This window comes from Cynocephalus volans, chromosome 10 (genome assembly GCF_027409185.1).
Source record: "Cynocephalus volans isolate mCynVol1 chromosome 10, mCynVol1.pri, whole genome shotgun sequence".
Taxonomy (NCBI): Eukaryota; Metazoa; Chordata; class Mammalia; order Dermoptera; family Cynocephalidae; genus Cynocephalus; species Cynocephalus volans.
The window spans coordinates 111039732-111062625 of NC_084469.1; the positions used below are offsets into that span (position 1 = coordinate 111039732).

Below are 22894 nucleotides of genomic sequence, written 5' to 3' on the forward strand. Positions count from 1 at the left end.
AGCTGCATCCCAAAGTGGGAGTGCTCACACTGGGATGGGTTCTGATGGCCCATGGGTGTTTAGAGGCATCGTCCCTGGGCCACTCCGTGGAGATGCTGGGTGTAGCCCCACGGGGCCGCAGCTGTCACTAACGTACCTAATCCAAGTGAGAAGCCCCTGCCAGCCTCAGCCAGTGCTCGGCAGAAACCACAAAGACAGAACAGGAACACAGCAGCTCCCGAGAAGGGGCATGAGGGGGCGGGAGGCAGTGCCTCCTCCTCTGCCCAGGGTGGCCACCAGTGGTCTGGTCTCTGCCCTGGTGCAGCCTGGTGGGTGCACAGCTCTGGTTCCACGGATTGGATGAGATGGGATGGAGTGAGGCGTGAGGCACAGACAGCAGGCGGGCAGGAGGGGGCATGGGGACATGAAGCAAGGCGGGACTGTGGGGGCTGGAGGGGGGGCGGCGTCCCTTACTTGCGGGGAGCTCCCTGGGGAGAAGCCTTGATTGGAGACAGGCGAGGTGGGAGACTGGTTGGCCGGGGAGCCAGCACTAGTGCGGTACTGCTGCAGAGCCGGTGCCTGCGAGGACAGACGGGTCAGGGCACCAGCAGGGCCTGGATGCCTGCACATGGGGTTCATCCTGGCTTCCAGAAAGTGGCCTATACCCTGATAAGCCCTCTGGCAGCCCCCCCCCCAGATGCCTTGGTGGTGGGTGCCACCTCATGGGTAAGCAGAGAATCCTTAGGCACCTGCAGGAAATGGATGTCCCTGAGCCGTCTGAGCCTGAGATGTCATGGGAACCTGCCTCCATACCCAGCTCCCCCAGGAGGGGTGTGTGTGGGTTGCTACAAGAGCCCAGAGCCCAGCCCCACAGAACTGCCCTCCCTCCCAGGAGGGAAATGGAAGGGCTGGCCTCGACTCAGATGTCAGGGCCGGACTGCAACATGTGCACACACATGCACACGGGTATGCACACACCTACACATGCACACCTAGACACACACGTGCACCCATAGACACATATGGATGCACACCCACACATGCATTGCCACACACCACCACATGGGCACACACACGTGCATGCACAGAAACCAACACACTTGGTTACACACATGTACACAGGTGCATGCACACACACCACACATGGGCATGCACGCACACACACACTTGGGCGCACGTGTGCATGCACACACACATGCATGCACACACACCACACATGAATGCATACATGCTTGCACACACCCAGACACATGCACACACCCACACGTGCATGCACAAGTGTAGACATGTATGCACAAACCCACAGAAATACACATGCATACACGTACACCCACACTGACACATGCACACACCCTCACACAAATGTACATACACGTGTATGCACAGCCCCCATATGCATGTGTCTGCACACACCCACACAGGCAGGGAAGGCCAGGACTGGGCAGGTGGGCGCAGCCTTCTGCTCCCAATTCCCTCTAGCTGCATGCCCACGGCAGGTCCTCCTGCTCTCGAGGTGGTGGGACTGGCAGTGAAGGCCACCCTGGGCACACTGCAGGCTCCCAGCATGGGTCAGTCACCATAGCTGGTGTCCCTGAGAACAAGCCCACTGGGGTTATCCCATCTGAGAGGCCCCTGAGGTGCAGCCACGTCTTCAACCCATTCGAGGAACAGAGGTCCTTGGCTTGTCAATGCTGTAGTCCAGGCCCATCCGAGGCAGGCCAGGCTGGGCTAGGATCTGAATTCAGGACCATCTGTTCCTGGGCTGGCACAGCCACGCTGTATGCCTCTGGACAAACTGTCTGACCTCTCTGAGCCTACTGTTCAGTGAGACCTGGCCTGACTGGCCCAGGGTCCCATAATTTCTCCATTTCCCCCACATCCTCAGTGGCCCTTTCTAAGCAGTTTGGGGTGAGGGTTGAGTCCAGGTGGGGCTGGGGCAGGGCAGGGGGGGATGGGCTCACTCAGCAGGGTGTGGGGGGATAGAGGTGCCAACTCGGTCAACTGAGGATGACAAGCTTGAGCCTTTCAGAGTTGGAAAGAAAATGTCCAGAGGGAAATTCTGCTCAGTAAGTCTGCAGAAACTCACAGAGGAGGCCACCAGAGTCTGTCCCCCATGGAAGCTAGAAGTCCCTGGGGGCAGGAATCCATCTTTTTTGGGGGAGTGGGGCTGGGCGGTAAACAACCTGACCCAAGAGCCATGGGAGGGGCTGTCTCTACACCTGGCCCAGAAACCCTGTGCTTCCAACGTGCCCCAAGCTCTAACGTGAGGCCCCCTCCCTTGGCACCCACTGTGTTTACGCCAAAGGAAAGACTTGGGCACTTCCCTATCTGGGGGACCCTGGGTGGATGCCCTCCAAGGCGTCAGAGCAGCTTGGGAATGTGGGTCTCTGCTTGTTGGGTCAGCCACCCGCCCTGCCCAGCTCAGGGGTCTGTTCTTTGCAGAGCATGTGACATTCTGATAATGTTTAGTCTGGGGCTGGCAGCCCAGGATGGAGTGGACTCACTGCACCCCAAACATGGGCCCCTACTCCCCTGGATGTGGCTAAACATAGCTGTGACCCACCCGTCTCCTCCCACTGTAGTGGCCAGGAAGAAAGTCTGAACAGTCAGAAAGGCCTGCAGGTGCAGGGATCCAACCCAGCACCTGTTCCCTGAGTCTGGCCCTGGGCAGGGGTCCCACAGTCTGAGCTGCAGCCCCCCCAGCCCCGGGCACCATGCTGCATGAGCCACTGCCTCACAGAGTTAGGATTAGGGTTAGTCCTTCCCTCCCCTGAGTTCAATTGTGCCCCCTGACTTCCAGAAGTCTGCTTCCCAGGCCCTGAGAGCTTTGTGCTCTTCCTGCCTCCAAGGAAGCCTGGCTTCGGGTAGGAGGGACAGCAGGGGCCAAGAGCTCCCCCAACACAGGGTGGCCCACTTTGGTGGAGTCTGGGGCCAGTGATCCTGCTCATGCCTCAGTTTCCCCGCTTATACACAGGGTGGCAACCTTAGCTTGAAGATCCCAAGCTGTAAACCCCATCGTCTAGCCTGGGGCAGGCCCAGGGCAGCATTTGCTTTGGTCTTGATCCTGGTAGAGGTCGGCCTCAGTGGGACTGCATATGCAGCCAGGTGCCCTGACCGGCCCCCTGCAGGCCCAGGCTCCTCCTCTATGAGCCCCCCACCCAGGCTCCACAGGACCCTGTCGTGGGCTTACCGAGGCAATGTCGATCCCCATCGATGGCTGGCCTGGGTTCTCTGAGGGAGACTGGGGGAGAGAGGACGGTACTGTGACAGCAAGTGGGGGTAGCTGCGGCCCCCGTGTCAAGCTGGCTCTTGGCATCAGGGGGCCGCCCGGGGGAAGGTGGACGGGCACCTGTGGGGACGGTGGGGATGGCTGCTGCTGGGACGCCGGTGGAGGAGGCGGTGGGGGCTGGGGCTGTGGTGGTGGAGGCTGTTGGGAGCCCGTCTGGGTGAAGAATGCGTAGGGCAGTTGCTGCTCCAGAGACAGGGCGTCCATGGCCACAGCCTGGGGGGAGAAGAGGGCATCAGGCGGAGGCACATTGCATGGGGCCAGGCCGCGAGCACCTGGTCTCTGTCGGCCCCCACGGCCTGGCATGCTCAGCAACACGGAATAGACAAACCTTACGAAGTCCGGCCCCTGGACTGGGAGCTCCTAAAGACCTAGCCAGGGCCCACAAGGAGTTAGGCTGGAGCTGGATGGGGCCTGGGTGTCTAAACCAGCTGGCTGTACCCTGCACCCAGTGGGCCCTTCACTCTCAGTACATGTCAGGCGGCTCAGGCAGTCCCCAGCTGCTGCAGGGCAGCCACAGGGAGGCCACACTCCAGTAGCTCAGTGGGCAGCCAGCTCTGGGGTCCTAGTGGGGAAGAACCTTCCACCCCTACCCCAAAGCCTTGCCCACGCTGGAGAGGTTGCAGGTGAGAGAGGCACTGGTGTGGTCACTCAGCAAGGACTGACCTCAGAGTTGAAAAGAGAAAAATAAGCACAGGGAAGAATGTGACACAGTTTGTGCAGAAACTCATAGCCAGGGCCGCAGGGAAGCTGACAGTCCCTAGGGCAGGTGGGCGTCCCTCTGAGAGAGGCTGGTCATGCCCAGGAGCTATGGGATGGATGCAAACATTTAGCGGAATACCTGGCCCCTAATAAGCAGTGGGTAGTCCACAAATAAAAAGAATTTCCAGAAAAGGAAGGAGGCACAAGACAAGTTAGTTCTTGAAGAGACTGAACACAAAGCCACCAGGAGCCACCCATGGCTCTGTCTGGATCCTGATCCCAACAAGACAACCTTATAAGCAGACAGAGACGTGGGGGGTGAGGGGCAGGTGGCCACCAGGCCCAAGCCAGGCATCTGAAGGTACAGAAGAATTACTGTTAATTTTGTTGGTGGTGGACAAGGCCATCATGATTACGTTAAAAAGCAAACAAACAAAACACGACAAAGTTCCCTATTAGAGATTTTTTAAAAATACACGAAATGGACAAATTCCTAGAAACACATCTGCAACCAAAATTGATTCAAGAAGAAATAGAAAATAAGAATAGCTTGACAACAAGTAAGGACATTGGATCAGTAATTTTAAACCTCCCAACAAAGACAAGCCAAGACCCACATGGCTTCACTGGTGAGTTTTATCAAACGTTTATAGAGGAATTAAATTGCTTCTCATCCTCATCTGAAAACTAGGAAAGGAGGAAACACTTCCCAACTCATTCTATTAGGCTGGATTGACCAAGTAAAAAAAGAGAGAAGACTCAAATTACTAAAATCAGAAATGAAAGTGGGAACTTTGCTACCAACTTCACAGAAATGAGGATGGCAATCTCTTACCAGCCAGCTGCAAAAAACCAGGATCATGAGAGGGTACTATAAGCAATCCTATGCCCAACAAGTTGGATAACCTAGATGAAATGGACATTCCTAGACATGTACAAACTATCAAAATAGGCAGATGGAGCAAATACAGCAAATTGACAGAACAAAAGCTAAACTCTGCATTTTATTATGTAACCTTTCAACTAGCCCCTGAAGAAGAGAAAGCATCAATGCTGAAGAACGCCTTTTCACAACAGGCAGAAGCTGATGGCTAGCCGTTCCATCTGCCTGCGATGGGTGGGGGGACTCCAAGACCACTGATTTTTGCATTTCCCATGTGTTTGAAAATTTGTTAATAACAAGTAAAAGTGTTGGGAACTTTCTCAGGATTCCGTGGCCCCCGGAAGGACCAGGAGGCCTCCCATTGAAGCAGAGCAGGGCCCTGCCCACCTGCCCCTACCACACCCTCGCACCTGAGTGATGGGTGACAGCGGGGAGAGAGTGGGTGACACCTGCTGGGCCTGCTGCCGCCTCGCCTCTGTGCTCAGGGACAGGGAACTGACGCTGGTGGGGCGGTGCTGCGGGGAGTTGCCTGGCGTGCTCATCCCTGGAAAGGAAGAAGGGAGGCAGGGAGGGAGTGGGAGTGAGATTGCTGAGGAAAGGCTGTTCACACAGCCACCGACTGCTCAACACCCACCATCACACTGCATGGGGACAGCTCAGTTGCTTAGACAGAGCCCAGTGGGGCACATCCCAACTGCCATATCTGGGATGCCCCCTCAGAGGCCCAAGTCCCTAAATCTGGGGTCCTCCAACCAGGTCCTCCATGGTCTGTTCCTCCATTCTTCCCCACTGTCCCTACCATCCCTCCAAGAGGGCGTGTCCTACAGGCCCAGCCAGTCAGCACTTCCACATCTCTGGAGTGTGTGACTGGTCCCTAGATGGGCATGTGACCATGCTGGTCCAATGAGAGCTTGCCCTGGGACTTTGGATAGAATTCCAGGAAGAGCTGTCTGAAACTGTGGGGGACATTCTGGGGCCACAAGGGGGAGAAGTGGCACCTGAGCACCAGTCCAGCCACGCTGGCGCTTTCTGATTTCAGGAGACAATAAATCCCCTCTTTTGCTTAAACTGGCTTGGGTTTCAGTTAGTTTCAAGCACGTCAGTCCTGCCTGACACTGCGGTTTCCTCTCCAGCCTCATAGCTCTTCTCACCCCCCTTTGTTGAATGTGTCCATTCCTGTAACTGCTCCTCTTGGCCCCCATATCTGAGTACCCGCTGGCCCTCTGACATCCCATGTGCAATGCCTCCCCCCACGTCACCTTGTGCATTCCCCATTCTGCAGCACCGCCCCAAATGGGCTGCCCAAAATAAAAACTGTTATTCCTTAATGTTCTCCCCTCTCCCTGCCCTGGGATCTGACATGCTCATTCCTGTTGGAACTCCTGCCAAGGGCCTCTGTGCTGTCCCTTCCCTCACCCTGGCCCCCATAACCCTTGTCCCCAAGCAATCCAATCCCTGGATGCAGCACAGTGAGGGAGCAGGGTGAAGTCAAGTTCAGCGTGGCAGCAGTTAGGACCTGCTGGGTTATCCCAGGGCACCACGCCAGGAAGGCAACAGGCTACCCCAAGCTGGGGGGTTCTGGGGGTCTGGCCCCTTATCCATCCCAAGACTTGGTTTCCTCAACTCAGTTACCTCATCAGTGAAATGGCAATGGTAACAGGGGCCCTCTGGGGTTCACCCAGGAGGCCCCAGAGAGGTCATAAGCAAGCTGTGAAGAGTCTGTCCTGCAGCCAAGCCGGGGTAAAGCCAGCTGACTCACCCTGGGATATCCGGGCCCATCCCGCCCAGGGCACCAAGTCAACCCTGTTCCAGCAGATGGGACAGCGGGTTCATGGGCTTCCATGAATGCACCCAAAAGCACGCTGAGGAGATGATGAGCAGCCTTGTCTGTGCCCAAGGCAGCTTCTCACTGGGCGAGTTTGGTCATGCCTGCACCTCCCCTTGGACTCCCTGGCGGCTCCACTTAGCTGAGCACTGGGGAGGTGCCTGGTGCCATCCAGAGCTCCTGCCAGAGCCCCGAGGGCTGGTGTATGCACAGACTCTGGGTGCCTGAATCAACGATGTCAAGGGAGGCATCAGCAAGGCCTACACGGGGGGAGTCTGGGAGACACCTGCTCAGACCACACTCAGAGTTGTGACCCTGGGCCACTTCCTCTTCTTCTCTGAGTGAACCCCATTTCATGCATCCAGTGTGCCGAGAAACACCGATGCCCAGGTTGGAAGCAGATGTCAGGGTTTGGTAAGCAACAGAGACAAATGCCAAGAGGGAGGGTGGACATGGGGAAACAGAGGCAGGTGGGGCCCATGGCAAACTGGAGCGCTCTGGCCCATCTCGAGGTGCAGGTTGTCAACCCATTGCTGCTGAACCTTTTGATTCTTCAAGAGAAGCCGAAGAGAAATCCTACTTTCCACATGTACTCCTTTGATTTTTAAATGCCAGTTCCAAGTACCACACACACACAATTGTGGGCCATATGAAATATACCACTGAGCTGGATCTGCCTATTCTGCAGTGGGTGCCCTGAATACATGGAGTTTTTAATCCTCCTCGGAGCTGCTAAATGAGCTCCTGGCCGCCCCAAGAGGCCAGCTGGGCCAGGAGGGTGACGGGTGCCGTGCTGTTGAATTCCTTTTGGCAACGTGGATCACCTGGGAATAGGAGCAGAGCCCGCTCAAACTTCCCTAAAGGGAAGTTTGAGGTGGACAGGGAGAGCTGCCAGGGAGGGCAGACTGGGTGGGCAGGGTGGACCAGGTGGCAGGGCCCACCCTGTGGCACACAAGCCCTGCTAGTGGGACCGGCTGGCCTCAGAGCTGTGCCAGGAAGGAGGACCTGGAGCCTGCCCTCCTCCTGCATTCTGGCAAGCAGCCAAGGACATGACTTTGGCAAACACGGAAGGAGATGAGAGGGGCACAGTCCCCTGGGAGGCAGAGGCCTCTCCTCCCCGAGGGGCTCATGTCCCGACTGGCGGATGGGCTGCAGGGGGGGAGGGGTGAGAGGGGATGCAAGCTCCACGTGTGCTGGGGTGGGTGGCTCAGTTTGACTTGAAAAGCGCCTGGAAAGCAAGGCCCCTGCCAGGCATGCTGCTGGAGCGGCAGGTTCACAAACAACCCAACACATGTCAGACATTATGGGCCGCGTGCTCCGGCCAGCCTGGCTCTGCTTTTCACATGTGTTGTGTGTTTTCCTGTGTTTGTTTAGACTGGGCGCCAGCTGGAGGTGTGCGGCTCCCGGGCGGGCACTGGGGGACTGCCAAGGACCCTCCAGCAGAGGGGGTGATATGCTCTGGAGGCCACCGTGAAACATGAAGGGAAAAAGGGGGCCAGCAGACAGGCATCTGCGTGGGGTGGGGGTGAGTGTGCTGGCAGCCCTGAGCTGACCTTTGGGTTCTTCGCTTTGCACAGGCACGTGCAGACACCCCTGCCTGGTCTTGTCTCTCAGGGGCAATGAACCTCTGCTCCCCTAAATTTGCGCATTTTGTCTCTGGACCTTCCTTGGTGATCCTGAGGCCAGGGTGTAGAAGACAGAACACTGCCTCGATGCCCCAAGCCAGGTTCTATTCCTCTCTTCACCCTTCTGGCCTCCATACCCTCATCCAAAATCCCAGGGACATCCGTATCATCCCTAATGCCCTCACCTGTCCCAACCCATCAGCACCAAAGTCAGGGCAACTCTGGGTACCTCCAGTCCTCGCATCAACCCAGCTCCCAGGAGGGCCAATTTCACCCTGAAGTCTCTCTGCCAAGCACCTGCTTGGGGTTCTGCCCTGATCCAGGAGCTGTCAGCGCTCCTGATAGCTCCTTCTCCACAGGGCGGCCAGAGGAACTTTGCCAAATCCAAATTTAAGCATGTGATTCTCATGGAAAACCCTGCACAGCACAGCCCACCAAGCTTGGGGTGGAGATAGGGTGGACCACGGACAGGGGAGCGTAGGTTCGTTCTGTAGCTCTGAGGCAGGACAGAGCACACGGTGGGGACAAACCCACCTCCCAACATACCCCTGCCATGGCCCCTCCTGCCCATCCCACCACGTGAGGCTGGTTGGGGCCAACCCATCTCCTCCCTGAAAGCCAGATGCCTGCCAGCCCTGGGATGCAAACCCACATAACCCACAGCAACGGGGGTGTTATGGTAACACTGGAGATGCGGGCAATGGAGGCCTAACCCACAGGACAGCCCAGGAGCCAAGTAGCAACGTTAGCCAGAGGTGAGCGCAGAAAAATATTGTAGTGTGAGACCAGAGCCAACACGGCGTCACAGAGGAGATGAGGTCTGGGTGGGGCAGGGTAGCTGACAGAGGTGCCCTGTAGCCTCCTGAAGAGAACCACAGGAGCAGCATGTGTAAAGGCCCCAAGGTGAGCTCATGGGCTGTGGGGGGCAGAGGCAGGAGACAAGGTCAGAGGGTGGAGGGTGAACCATGGCGGACCTCTCAGGCCCCGGGGGTCTTGGGCTTTCACTGAGATGGAGTTGGGGGGCCACGCAAGGTCCTGAGCAGAGAAGAGCTGTGGGCTGATGGCTATTTTGGGTAGAGAAGAGGCTGGGGGCAAGGGAGAGGGGCCGGGCAGGAGGTGGGGGTCCACACTGGGCAGGGTCCTGACGGTGAGGCCAAAGACATGCTGACCACAGGTCAGGGCAGGCGAGAGGACAGAGGAGTTAAGAGGGACACCTCTGCAGTCACAGGAGCCAATGGAGGATGGTCCCTGGGAGGAGCAGGGTAAGCACAACACCAGGGGCTATTGGGACAGGTGAGGGCCTCATGGGACGTCCCTGTGGATGTGGTTAAAGGGAAATGAGTATGGAGCTTGGGGAGGGGACAGAACCAGAGTGTCATAAGCAGGTGGCCACAGTCAGATGTGGGGGGCGGGCAGGTTAGGCCTGGTTCCACCCCCCATGAGTGTCTGGGAGTGAGAAGGGGCAGGGGAAGCCTGACCCACCCAGACTAGGTTAAGCCCTCCAGGGCTCCCCCAGCCTCTCTGTGAGGTCCTGAGCACTGCCCCAAACTCAAAGCCACTGTCTGATCCCTGGGAGAATCATGCACTTTCCCAGCCCAGACTTTTGCCCAGGCTGTGCCTTCTACCTGGGATGTCATTCTCTGTTGGGTCAGCCTGACAATGCTGAGCCCCCATGGAGGGTTCCCTACCTCCCACCCCTGGGACGCCTGGCATTATGAATAAGACTCTGCTAAGTCACTGTTCAAATGCACATGTCATTGTCACTAGGTAGTGAGCTGTCGGGAACACTTCCCGGTGCCATGTCCTAGGCCCTTACCCTGGCCAGCGCCGCCGATGCCCAGGTGTGTCAGGTTGGCTGCGAGGTTGCCGGTGCTGCTGGAGCTGCTCAGCGCAGGGAAGGTGGGCTCCTCAGGGTCCAGTGGGGTCGGCAGTGGGGAGGGGAAGTGGATGTTGGTCAGGTCGGGCAGGGAGCCCCCCGTGTTGTGGGTGGCGGGGATCAGGGCTGTAGTGTTTTCCTGGTCGGCGGATGGAAAGATGCTGGAGAAAAGCCAGGCAGAGGTAAGAGGTGAGCTCTCAAGATGGGGGCCAGCCAGGCCTCCCCCAGAAGCTGCAGCAGGCAGGGGCAGGCGGGGACAGGAGGGGGCTGGTGGGAGAAAATTAGGGGCGCAAAACGACACCCCTGGATTAGGTGTCACCAGGTTCATAGAAGGACTGTCAGTGGCAGCTGGAACAAGACCTCAAGAAGCAGCCTATCTGCAGGTAGGTGGGAGGCAGGGGCAGCCACTTCCCCTGGGGGTGCAGTGTGTCTGAGGGATGGGTGTGTGGAGCCTCCGTCCTCAGGCAGAGGGTGGCTGGAGCATCCCCCACACGGGGATTGCTGGGTGGCTCCAGCAGCACAGCATCCCTCGTGCCAGGATTTGCAGCCTTGACAGCAGACAGAAAGCCCTGGAGTGGTCCAGGTAGCCCCATGCGGTGGAGGGTGTGCAGGGTGGGCTCTGCTGAGACTTACTTGATTCCAGGAACCTCACAGGACTTGGGTCTGGATCCCGTCTGAAAGAGAAGACAGCAGAGGCTTGAGCTGGTGCTGGGGGCCTCCTCATGGGCACTGTGCTTCCTGGAGGCATGGCCAACCTTCCCACAAGGGCCAAGACATGCTCAAGGAGAACCAAGTTTAGCAGGCATGAGAGAGTCTCATACATGAAGGCTGGGCAGCCCCCACAGGGTGGAGGGCCTGCCCGGCCACACCCTGGGGCAAAGCCAAGAGTTGCGTGGAGAGGGTCTCCCTAAGGACTCCCTCCCCTAGCTCCTACCCTTGGTGGGAGAGGGCCTGGCTCTCCTCTGCCTGGTGGGATGGGCACAGCCAAGGGTGACATGGTCCCTTGTCACAGCAGGTGTCCAGGGAAAACATGGTTAGCCACCAGCTTGGCATGTGGGTCACCAGAAACCCAACCACCTGAGGCTAAGAACTCACGGAGCCATCCCCAACCCTCCATGCAATTCCCAGGTCAGGGTGACTGGGACAGCCACCAGTCTCTGAGGAGTGGGTCAGGCCCTGAGTTCAAGGCAGGAAAGGACACTAAGTTGGGGAAACCCAAGGAGGCTTGGACCAGATGCCCTCAACAGTTCACAGGCCACTGCCCAGGCTCTGACCTGACCCACCTTCCAGCGGCAACCCAGGGGTGTGACTCCCACCCAGGACCCACCCTGGGAAGAGCTCTTCCTCCCTGCTTAAGAGGTTTGGACTCCTAGTGATGGCAAAGTAAATCATGACCATAGTAAGAACACGGCAATGCACCTCCAAGAGCTGCTCAGGCAGGGCAGAGTCAGGCTCTGGTCTACGAGGACTCAGGGGTATTGCCCACGGTCAGAGCCCCTGGCTGCCCTGTGGGTCAGCCCCGGGGAGGGGGTGCCCATGGAAAACTTCTTGGCAGGAGGGCCCTGGTTTGTTTCCTCCTTTGGATATCAGAGATGCTAATGCTGCAGAGAGGGCTGGAGGATATGGGATCATTGCAGGCCCCAGGAACTGCAGGCTCCAGGCAGGGGCCCCCAAGACTCTCGTCTAAAGATAAAGGAGGGAATCCTCTTCTGCTCTCAGCAGGCATGACCGGACAGAGTCCCATCTAGTTTGGGGGGGGGGGGGGGCTCTGCGTCACGTTTCCTAATTCCCTGCCTGCTGCCTGGGCCCTCAGACACTTCCAGCTGAGGTCTTGAGAAGGCGGAGCCGCCTTGCACACCAGAGGTGTAACCGGGGGGCCTGGGGGTGGCGTGCGACCCCAGTGGGCATTAAGCCTCCGTTGGGAGCGCCTGCAGAACGGGTTTCTACTTGGCCAAAGGCTCCTAAATTCTGTGGGTAAACATCTGCTTTGTTACCAGATTTCTGTGAAGTGCTTTGACACTTTCTAAAGAATACTTTGAAAAGCATTCTGTGAGCATTATGGAGATGTTAATGGGTTTCTGAACAGTACTAAAAATTTGCCATTGCCCTCCCCCTCCCCTGCCATCAGGGGTGTCCCCCTCCACATTGAGACACTCCCCATCTTTCTTTTCCTTAGTGACAGAATGACATCCAGCCATGTGAATGGACCCTCATGTCTTTATCCACCTTTCTGCTGCTGCTGGACGATTGTTTTCTGATTTTGTCTGGGCTGTTAGAATTCTTTAAAAAGCTTTTTTTCCCCAAGTATGACAATCATAGGCATTCTCTGTGCCAAACTGGAACATAGGGACAGTCTGTGTGCAGTCAGACATACTCACATACCTGGTCTGTCTGTGTGCACGTATCTCTGCTTGCATGTATCTCTGTGGGTCTTATGCTTCTCTAAATACCTTTCTCCTACAGCATCATTGTGAGTTTCTCTCCTGCCTTTAGAATTCCTTCAGAATCCCTTCTTTTTAAAAAATTTTTATTGGTTATGAATATTCATGGGGTACAAAGCTGACCATTACCACTTGTGCCCAAGATGTGATGACGAGATCCATACTGGCTGCATGTCCATTACCACCAATTGCCATTACACCTCGTGTCCCCCACCCAATTAATCCCCAACCTCCCTACCCCTCCCACTTCCCCCCACTGCACACTGTACCCCGAGGTATATTCTCTGCAAGTCCAAGACACTACTGTGATCTTTCCTTCCTTCCTTCTTCCTCTCTTAGCTCCCACTTTTGAGTGAGGACATGTGGTATTTATCCCTCTGTGCCTGGCTTATTTCACTCAACATAAGTTTCTCCAAGCTCAACCATGCTGTTGCAAATGGCAGAATAGAATCCCATCTTGGTGAGAGAGTGAAGATGATCTCACTACAAATCTCCCATTGTTGAACATTCAGGCTGTTCCGGTTAATTTCAAAAGCTCTGAATGAACACTTCTGCATACAACCCTCTGTGCTCATTCCTCAACTCCCTGCGGTCAAGTTCCTGAGGAATGAGAGAACTGGGATGCAAACTTTTGAAAGGTTTTGAGGCGGGCTCGTGTACTGTTTCCCAGAAGGAATGACTACCTGGCAATTCTGTCTCTTTCAGCACAACTTGACTAGCAACGGGTTTTAGTGCTCTGCATGGTTTTTAGCAGTTTATCAGGCCTGCTGTGGACATTAAATGGACTTAGGGATTCTCTGAATCTGGACACCAGCAAATCTGAGTGTGGTTCATTCCTCAGGGAAGGTGATGCCCTCTGACACGCTGTTCCTTATCTCCACCCCGGCTATACTTGAAAAGAACAAGAGGGAAAAATTCTTCCAGAAGCCCATAGGCACTCACCTTCTTGGTGTCCCATGCTTGCTTGGGAAGGTTCTTGTCTGCCTCCGACGCGGTCTCCTCCATTCCCGGGACTGTTAATAGCAACACTGGGGCAGGGGGATGGTGGAGAAGGAGAATCAGAAAAGAAATTTCTTGGAAGCCTCCTTGGAGGCACTGGGAGGATGCTTCCCTGACACACAGAGTCACGACCGTGATAAGGCTGTAATTGTCCTAACAATAACTTCTAAGGGTTGTACTAAAGCTACAGAAAGGGGTTTCATTAAAAAAGAAAAAAATTCAAGTAGTAAGAGAATCTGTGTCTTAAAAAGAAATGAAAACAAAAGCCTTGGAGCTCAAGGACATGTTGATTCTACCTCCCAAGGAACCAAAAAGGGCCTCGGAAGCCTCGGGCTACAGAGAACGGAAGATCTCTCCCCTGAGTGGCCACCTGGCCCTGCATGCCCCACGGTGCCCATTCTGCACCCACCGCCCTGCTGACACCTGATACCCAGGTTATAGCTCCCTTCCATGGTTACAGAGGGTCCCGGGGAATGAGGACATCCTCCCACCCACCCCCCAAAAGCCCTGTTTGCAGGGAACCCACCGGGGGAGATGGCAGCCTCAGAACAGCCCTCAACAAGCTCCAGACATCATGTCCAACCTCCTCAGCCCTGGATGTTTTGGAGGCTCTGCTTTTATTACAGAGACATTCCCTTCTGCATCTTGCCTCTGCTGCCTGCTGAGCTGGGGCCCCATGGTGAAGGTGTGGTTGACAAGCCTTCTCTGAGCAGAACCTCCCTGGTATATCTACACACCCACACAGTGAAATGCTACCACAAAAGCAATAGGCATTTGGGCCTTTATTATATGCTGTTCTCTGGTTTCCCCATCTTGGGCCAGATGAGGCCCATGTGGGGTTTCCTGGGGCTGGCCTCATGGCATCCGCATGCGCGTCTCTGCATGATGCTACCCCAGTTTTTAGGATGGCATATTCTCTCCTTGAAGGCCCCAGGGATGTGCGCCCAGTTGGAGAGGAGGATCTGGGTGAGAGTTGGGAAGAGATGGGCTCGGGGGCTGTGGACAAGGAGGGTTCTGAGCAGCAGAGCCAGGAAACAGTCCAGTGTGAAGCCCTGGATCAAGCCACACCTGAAGCTGAAGGCCTGCTCCTGGACTGCTCTGTCATGAGCTCATAAATGCCCCTTGCATGGATTTGCTGCCTTCTACATTTGAAATCATCATCTGCATGACCCCCAGACTTTGTGGCCATGCCCTGAATCCCTGAATGAAAGCCAATGTATGTCTGCAGGGGTTGTTTTCTCTGCCCAGAAAACTCCTATGTACTCTTCAAAACCCAACTCAAGTACCAGCACCTCTGAAAGCTCCTCTAAGCCTCCCCAGCTCCCACATCAAACCCACAGCACAGTCCAAGTCTTCCTTTGAAGATGTCTCCACCCATGTGCTTAAGACCTCTTGGAGCACCAGGGCTGTCTGCTAGACTTGCCTGAACCCAGCAAACACACCCAAGTCCCTGTCCATACCTCTTTTCTGGTGCACGTCCTGGGACCCACCCGTAAAGGATTCTGGCTGGGTGGGCGTCATTGTGCTCTGGTGCAGGGCGGAGTCAGAATTGGTCCTGGAGGACAGGAGAGAGACAGTGAGCCTCGGCCTCACGGGAAAGAAAGAGCACTCCTGATCCCACTCACGTTTTGCCATCTCCACCCTGTCCAGGACATGCTCCACAAGACGGGGGGAGAGGGGCAGTTGTGGGCCATTTTTGCAAGCTGCTGCACCTGAGCAAAGCCCTAAGGACATCGTACTGAAAAGAACCACCACAGTGACCATGGTTTTTGTCTGCAAAGTCTGCTGAAAACAAAAAGCAGGGGCAGAGATGTCCCTCTGTCCCTAACCCAGCCCCACCCATCCCTGCCCTTCTATGAGCTCCTTGGCTCTAGAGAAAGAATGGTGCCTTCCTGCTGAAACCCCCCGAGGGAGAGCCCAGTGGTGCCACAGGGGACCAGCCTTGGGGGTACGAGCCCCTAGCCCATCACTTGGTCCCCCCCCGTAACAAACACCAACAGGGGACTTTGCCCTCAGGGATGCTCAGCTACAAAACAGGTGTGATGGGTGAGAAGGGAAGGCCTGGAGATGGTCCTGGAAGGAGTGCAGCCCCTTGGGGTCTCCCTAGTTGAGAAAATGACCTGACAGAGGGCAGAGGGTCTTGATTCAACCAGCTCAAGCACTGCTGGGAGCCTGGAGAGGCTCCACCCTCTGCCCTGGTGACCCCAGTTCTGGGAACTGATGAGAAAGGACAATCTGCCCCTGGCTGCAGGGGGGCTGCCCAGCAAAATGTGGGTTCTTCTGCATAGCCAGCAACTCAAGAAGGAGAGGGAGGGCCACGTGCACCCGATGAAGACACCCGAGCCACTGAGAGGGACTTGGAAGTGATTTGGTCTGAGGATAAAAGGTTCTAGTGAATCAGGACAAAAGAGCCTTGGACCCTGGGGCCAGGCGTTGAGCAGTGACGAGCTGGTTAGGATCCTGGTCCCACCCCCCGCCAGCTTTGCCCTGAGCAAGTATCCTGACCTCACTGTGCTCCACTTCTTTATGTCTAAATGGGGATGAAAACAGTGCCTACTCCACAGAGCTCCGTGCATTTTACATCAGTTGGTGCATGTGATGGTGGGAACAGGACCTGACCTCAGACAAATGCGTGGTGGATATTTAACTACATTATGGCATTGTGTATCGTATTCCACGTTGTATTATACATAAGTATTTTGAACAGCTTGCTTACTTCTGGTCTTTGTTTACTGAAATTGTCTATATATACAGTTAACCCTCTGTATCTGCGGGTTCCACAACTGTGGATTCCACTGACTGCGGATTGAAAATACTCAAGGAAAAAAACAATTTAAAAAAATGTGAAAAAAATACAAAATTTATAACAACCATTTACATTGTATTAGGATTATAAGTAATCTAGAGAAGATTTCAAGTACACGGGAAGATATGTGTAGGCCATATGCAAATACTGTTTATTATACTATTTTATATCTGAGACTTGAGCATCTGTGGTTTTTGATGTCTGAGGGGGTCTTGGAACCAATCCCCCATGGACATCAAGGGACGACTGTATATGTTTTCTTTATTGCAGTAAAACACACATAACATAAAATATACCATTGTAGCCATTTTTAAGGGTACAGTTCTGTGGCATTAAGTACATTCACACTGTTACACAGCCATCTACATGTATTATTGCAGGTATTTATGTTAACTCTATTAGTTATTATTTTGGACCTTTTTAGGTGATGGAATGATGGCTGATTTTTTTTTTCTCTTTTAGCTACATTTATGAATTTTTCTAACCTTCTACCATAAACTTATAATAATTTTATAATCACATTTCAAAGACTATTGAGCAACACGAAAAACTGCTCATAATACAGCATTAAATCAAAGAAAACAAGCTACATCACTGAATGTCATATATGGTCCCAAATTTGGTTTAAAAAAAAAAAAAGTCATATATGGGGGGGAAATCTTTAAGATCCCCAAAGCTGTAACCTCAGTGTTGCAGATAGAGCTGATTTCTAGAAACTTCTGGGTGCTTCTCAGTGTTGTCATTTTAAAGTGGCCATGCACTGGTTTTCCACGCATAACCATGAGACAAGTTTGGTTTTGTTTCTGACAAGAGGGCAGGGAGCTGGCTCTGGTCACCAACCTTCTCCAGCTGGTGTCCGTGGGCGGTGAGAGGTACACGGTGCTGTACGGGCAGCTGTCGGCGTGAGCACCAGTTAAGGGGGTGACACAGTCAGTGCAGAACCTGCCTGTGCAAAGTGACACACTCTAGGCCCAGGGCAGGCACCTGGCCCCATGCCAGCCCAAGCGGCTGCTGGAAGTGGGGCTTGCAAGCAGCTGGGCTAACAGGGCGGGGGCGTCTGCTGCCTCACCGGCGTTTCCTGCCGGCCTTTCCCGCCTGGCTGCGAGCGGCCCCCGTTCCAGGGGCTCCCCAGGGGTACGGCCCCATCCACCTACCACTCAGCACTCTACTCCTGTGAGCGCACGTGCGGGCTGCACCCTTTCCAAGAGGGGGGGCCTCAGCTGTGAATCCAGGGCCCGCAGGGGCAACAGGGAGTCTAAGTGCAGCTGACCCTGGTCTCGACTCTTCATTCTAAGCTGATGGGGCGGCTCCCGGGGCCTGAAAGCTCGGGTGGGGTCCCAGCTGGTGGAGCTCCCCCAGCCCACGGAAATGAGAACTGGAGAACAGGTTTCTCTGTTCTGGAGAGCTGGGGATCCCAGGAGCAAGTGGAGGCTACTCAGATTCTGGTGATGGGGGGCCTGGCTGGCCGAGCACCAAGAGGGGGTTGCCTGAGCCGGGAGAGGGGGACTCTGGCTGATCTCTGCTTGCCTGAGTCATGGAGGCAAATTTTACTTGTGTCTTATAGGTATGGAACCCCCCTCGTATTTGTCTGGGTCTGGCTCAGACCCCCACAGCCTCACTGCCTTTGCGGGGCTGCCTCCCTGTGGTATCCGTGAAGGGCCCGTCAGCTCACAGCCCTGACATGTGGGCTCCTTGCTCACAGCCTTCCCAGCCCCCTGCCCAGCCAGGTATCTGGGTTCTCTGTGTCTGGCTTCATCTGCCTCAGGAGTCGTTTCCTGGCCCCCCAGTGCCCAGACCTAGCCAAAGCCTCCTCAGCATGAAACACCACCTCCTCCAGGAAGTCCCCTGGGGTTTCCCCAAGATTAAGCCTCCTTCTTGATGCTACCCTGATTCCATACCCAGAGCCAGCAGTGGGCAGGTCCACCAGAGCTTGCTAGGCAAATGTGGAGTCCTGCAGTTGCCAACAGGACCCCACTCCCTGCCCACACCCTCCAGAAAAAAAGGATATCTGCCGTCCATGTTTGTCCACTGACAAGGGCCGGCGGTGCGGCGAGCCAAGACGGCCGCGCTCCCGGTATACTCTGTCCACCAGCCCATGGTGCCGGGTGGTCCGGCTGGTGTCTAGGCCAGAGGGCTGGAAGGGTGTCTAGGGGTGGGGAGGAGGAGAGGGAAATAAAGAGAGAGAAACCCAAACAATGGTCACCAGCTATAGCCCAACATCTGCCCCAGCTCTGTCCCCAGATTCTGATTTCAAGGCCCCCGCTCCGGAGACACCATCAGCCATCACTCCGCAGCCTGGGATGGTCTTCCTCCTATGGTCCCAGTTCCCCAGCCCTTTGAGCACAGGGGAAGGGGGTGCAAACCGGGGGCCGGGGGAGCCTGGGATCTGGGACGGCAGGCTTGCAGTGCAGACGGCATGCATGGGCCAGGCAGAGCGGCACAAGCTCAGGGCCTGGCACTAGCCAGGGTGCCAGGGATGCAAACGGCCTGAGCATCCCCCTTCCCAGCCTCGCCAGGTGCAGACAGGCCTCCGCCCTCTCTCTCCAGGCCTGGCCGGCCTCCTATCCCCACCTACGTCATCCCTGGAGGGGCCTGCCAAGAGCCGGCCCAGGGGCTTCCAGCCGAACACTGTTGCAGGGCCCACCTGGCCAAACGCTAGCTCCCAGGGGGATTCCAAGTCGAGCCCAGGACTGCTCTTGGTTGAGATGTGGCCCCCCCAACAGCCCCTCCCCCCTCCCCCAGGCAGCACTGGGAGCCAAGAGCAGGCGCTTTCTGGAGCCCTGACCCACAGCCTGGCCAGAGGGCTTCCTTCCATCACCTGGAGCTGGCACAAGGCCCCTGGCCAGGCCTTGCTCCCCACTGGCTCTGACCTCCTGGGGTTGCCAGGAGCCTGTTCTCTGCTTGCCCTGGCCCTGGGCTGCCCACTCACCATCTGACTGGGGTAAGATTGGCTGCCTTTGCCAGCTCTGGATGTGGCCAGTCCCCCTGCCTGACCATCCGGCCCCTGGGCTCTTCAACCTTTTCTGGGCAGGCGGGCAGAAAGCGATCCTGATATTAAAATGAGTCTCCCCTTCCAGAAGACTGTCAATGGCTAGAATCACTATTCCTCCCGCCTGTCCAGACACCCCGGCCAGTGTTCAGGGCTGACTGTTCTCCCAAGCATCTGAGGACTCCCAAGTCTGTCTCTGACCCAGCAAGGACCCTGCTGGCTGGGGTCCTTCTGCATATTTGCCCCCAGCAGGCTGTGGGCCTAGAAGACCCCATGACCAAGGAAGGGTGGGAAACTTGCTGTATGGAGCCTAGGCATGGGAGGGCAGGGGCTGTCCATCTCCTCCCAGAGATGCCTTGAAGCCCAGAGGGGAAACTGAGGCAGCTGAAGCAGAGCCAGAGGCAGACTGAAGCTGAGCCGGTCACTCCCTGGCTCGCCAGGCCTCACCTGCCAGCCTGGTTTACAACACACACATAGGTGCATGTGTTCAGAGGAACGGACCATGCAGCATTGAGGCACATGCTCAGATTCTGCTAGGTTGGACCCAGACTGGGATGCGCAGCTGTGGCATCTGCCCCAAATGGACCTCAAGAGTCCTGGGGGCCTCTTGACGCGACCATACGCACTTCCCGTGATGGGGGTGCAGAACGGATCCATTTCCATTTGGTGGATGGGACACCTCCCTGGGAGCCACAGGGGCGGTCAGGTGGGGAGCTCGGGGATACCCAGTGCCCACATGGCTCGGGGTCTTGCAGGCTGGCACCGGGGATGCCACGGCCTCAGCCTGGGGGCTCATTTACCAGAGAAACAGGAGCCGCTGCCAGGGCCTCCCCCAGAAATCCGCTGGGCTGCAAATGCAAAGAACCGAGACTTTGAGATGCTCTGGCCTTGCCCGGGCCCCCCCGGCTGTGGGCAACAGATGCCCCAACGGGCCCTGTGCCCCTCCACCCGAGCAGGCCCCACACAGGGCGCAGCTCAGTAGGTGCCCAGAGAGATGGTCTTCTCGAAGGAAGAGGGGATGAGGGAAACAGAAGGGGAAGAGCAGGGAAAACCCAACCCAGAAAGAGCTTGACAAGGAACAGGCTGTGGATCAGAGTGACAGCCCCGCATGTCTGCTCAGTGAGGTACCCTGAGGAGCCCAGCTGGGAGATCCTGAGGCAGCCTGGGGGTCACCTCCCCTGTCTCAGTGGTAGTGGCGGTGGAGATAGGGTAACTGGGCAAGGGGGCACTGAGCTCCCTGCAGACAGCCCTGGAGCAGCTCCACCTGGCCCGTCAGCACAAGCAGATATGGTTACTTCCAAGCCATTTCCCAGCGGTGGGGCGGGTGTGTGACTATCAGGTAGACTTCTCTGTACAGAGCCCAGACAGAGTCCTGGGTGTGGCCCTGAATCACAGGCCAGCTCCCCCACCTCACCCCTGCCTCCACCTGCAGACCACAGACAGGGACGAGGACCACGGCCCTTATCTCTCTGTCATTTATGATAAGGATGTGCGCAGTGGCTTGCGGGAGCTGCGCTGTGTGGGTCTCTGCCAAGAAACGTTTGCAGACAAGTGGGGTCAGGCCACCAGGCCTCCTTCTGAGAATTGCTGGGCTTGTGGATTAGTGAGGCAGGACAGAGCCAAGCCCCAGAGGCCCTGAGCAGTTCCCGCTGCTGCACAGCCAGCCAACAGGTGTAGTGACTGCCGAATGCTCCCGGCTAGCCGGAGGGCTCGCTGCGGAGTCTGCTGACAGGGGGCGGGCTGGGGGGATCCGGGTGAGCCCTGACCAGGCCATTCTGTTTCCTCCCATCCCCAGGACAATAAAGGAGTAGGCGGGGGCAGGGAAGGCTCCAGCAATTGTCTGGTGACTCCAGCTGTCCGCCGCATCTGTCAAGCATGCTCTGTGCCCAGGGCAGGGCCTAGAGTGTGACATGCCCCAGGTGGGAGGCCAGGGGAGGCTCCCCCCACCAAGGAGGCAGTGGCAGAGGGTGGGGGGGCTCACCTGGAAGGGCAGGTCCATGGTGCCGCTCCCGATCTGGTTCACATTGGGCAGGGACCCACCATAGTACTGGCCACGGCTTGGGCCCAGCTGCAGGTACTGGGACTTCTGGAGCTGGAGCTGCGAGAAAGAAGCCAGCAGCTGTGGTGGGAGCAGGGGCACCTTCCAAGCATGGCCCACAGAGCGCCAGGCCCAAGGCACCAAAAGGACCTGAACAGTAGGGTCAACAGCATCAGTCAGAAAGATTGCAAGACCCCGTGACTCAGATTCTCAGAGAAACCAAAAATGGCAGAATCGGAAACCCTTCCTAGGCAGGGTGGTGTGCCCCAAGAAAGCCCACAACCGTGAACTTGGGGAGCCAGTTGCCTTGTTGCCTGACTCGGCAGTTAGTGAATAAGCAAGAGGCCCCACGTCCTGCAGAGGAGGCCCCTCGCCCGCCCGGGGGAGCCATTTCTTATCACAGCCAGAAGCTGCAAATTGACTGCTGGACACAGGAGAAATCATCTTTCCAATGGCCTGAATCAGAGAGGACTGCTCAACAAGCGCACTGCTGGATTTCAAAGGGTGGGACCTGTGACCCTACAGCAGCCCCCATAGGCCATGGGGCTAGGCGGGTCCCCTAGACCCAGCCTGAGTCCTGAGGCATCCTGCCCAAGGCCGCTAGCTCCTTCTGCATGTTCCACCAGCCTCAGGGGGCCGGGCCCGGCTGATCTCCTTTATCTGGGCTCATCACTACATCACTGGAGAGCGACTTAGGCCAGGAGCTCCCTGACAAGTCATGCTGCCTCAGAGGGGGCTGGGACCCAGCCTCTTGTCCCTTGAGCGGCTGATTCCAATGTGCAGCAACAATGGCAGATGACCCGAACCTGGGTGGACACCAATCCTCACGCCGCCAGGGGAGGTGGCTGTCATAAGTAGGGGTGGTTGCTGGGGTCGACACTGTGACTGCAACAAGGCCAGCTCACGTTCCCACACACACAGATCCTGGCCGTGCTCTGCAAACTGCCGCCAGGCCGCCCCACTCTCCCACGCTGTCCCAGGCTTCCTGGGGGGCCCTGGACACCAGAGGGGGAAGTGAAACTCAGAAACTGGCTGCCAGCCCAGCTCAGCACCGCGCCCAGGTAAACAGCTGTTTCCTGCAAGCTGCAGCAGAGCCGAGAGTAAGACGGACCTTGCTCGTTCCCGAGAGCCTGCAGGGTACGTGCTGGAAGGCCCTGGCCCTTGGTGGCTGCCAACTGGACACATCCACCATGAACACCTCACTGTTTTGCTCCTCACGGCCACAGGAGATGAAACCAGCTGGCTCTGGGCTGGGGGAGGGGGAGGCGATGGTGGGCAGGGGCCCCCCTGCCTGGGCATGTGGCTTCTGACCTCTGGCAACCTCACCCTCTTTGTGGCCAAGCTGCATGGAAGGAGCCTGTGGTACGTCCACCTCTCACGGACCGTGCAGCCTGGGAGGCCGTGACTCCTTCCAGGCCTTGGATTCCCCTCCCCAGAGTGAGTTG

General features: G+C 56.6%; 1 protein-coding gene across 4 annotated transcripts in view; it reads right to left on the minus strand.

Annotated features, from left to right (window-relative positions):
* Positions 1 to 22894, minus strand: part of CRTC1 (CREB regulated transcription coactivator 1) — a 71664-nt gene that overhangs the window by 9781 nt on the left and 38989 nt on the right. Inside the window, exons 2-13 of one of the 4 annotated variants that reach the window (XM_063110634.1) lie at positions 21393 to 21509; positions 20212 to 20259; positions 18431 to 18568; positions 17263 to 17324; positions 15077 to 15171; positions 13560 to 13645; positions 10810 to 10850; positions 10117 to 10337; positions 5261 to 5394; positions 3329 to 3481; positions 3170 to 3220; positions 454 to 558 (exon numbers count right to left, since the gene is read on the minus strand). In XM_063110634.1, the coding sequence (XP_062966704.1) occupies positions 454 to 558; positions 3170 to 3220; positions 3329 to 3481; positions 5261 to 5394; positions 10117 to 10337; positions 10810 to 10850; positions 13560 to 13645; positions 15077 to 15171; positions 17263 to 17324; positions 18431 to 18568; positions 20212 to 20259; positions 21393 to 21509 (1251 nt within the window). Of the gene's footprint in view, positions 1 to 453; positions 559 to 3169; positions 3482 to 5260; positions 5395 to 10116; positions 10338 to 10809; positions 10851 to 13559; positions 13646 to 15076; positions 15172 to 17262; positions 17325 to 18430; positions 18569 to 20211; positions 20260 to 21392; positions 21510 to 22894 lie in introns of all 4 variants that reach the window. The other 3 variants (XM_063110635.1, XM_063110632.1, XM_063110633.1) reach the window with 3 other exon arrangements.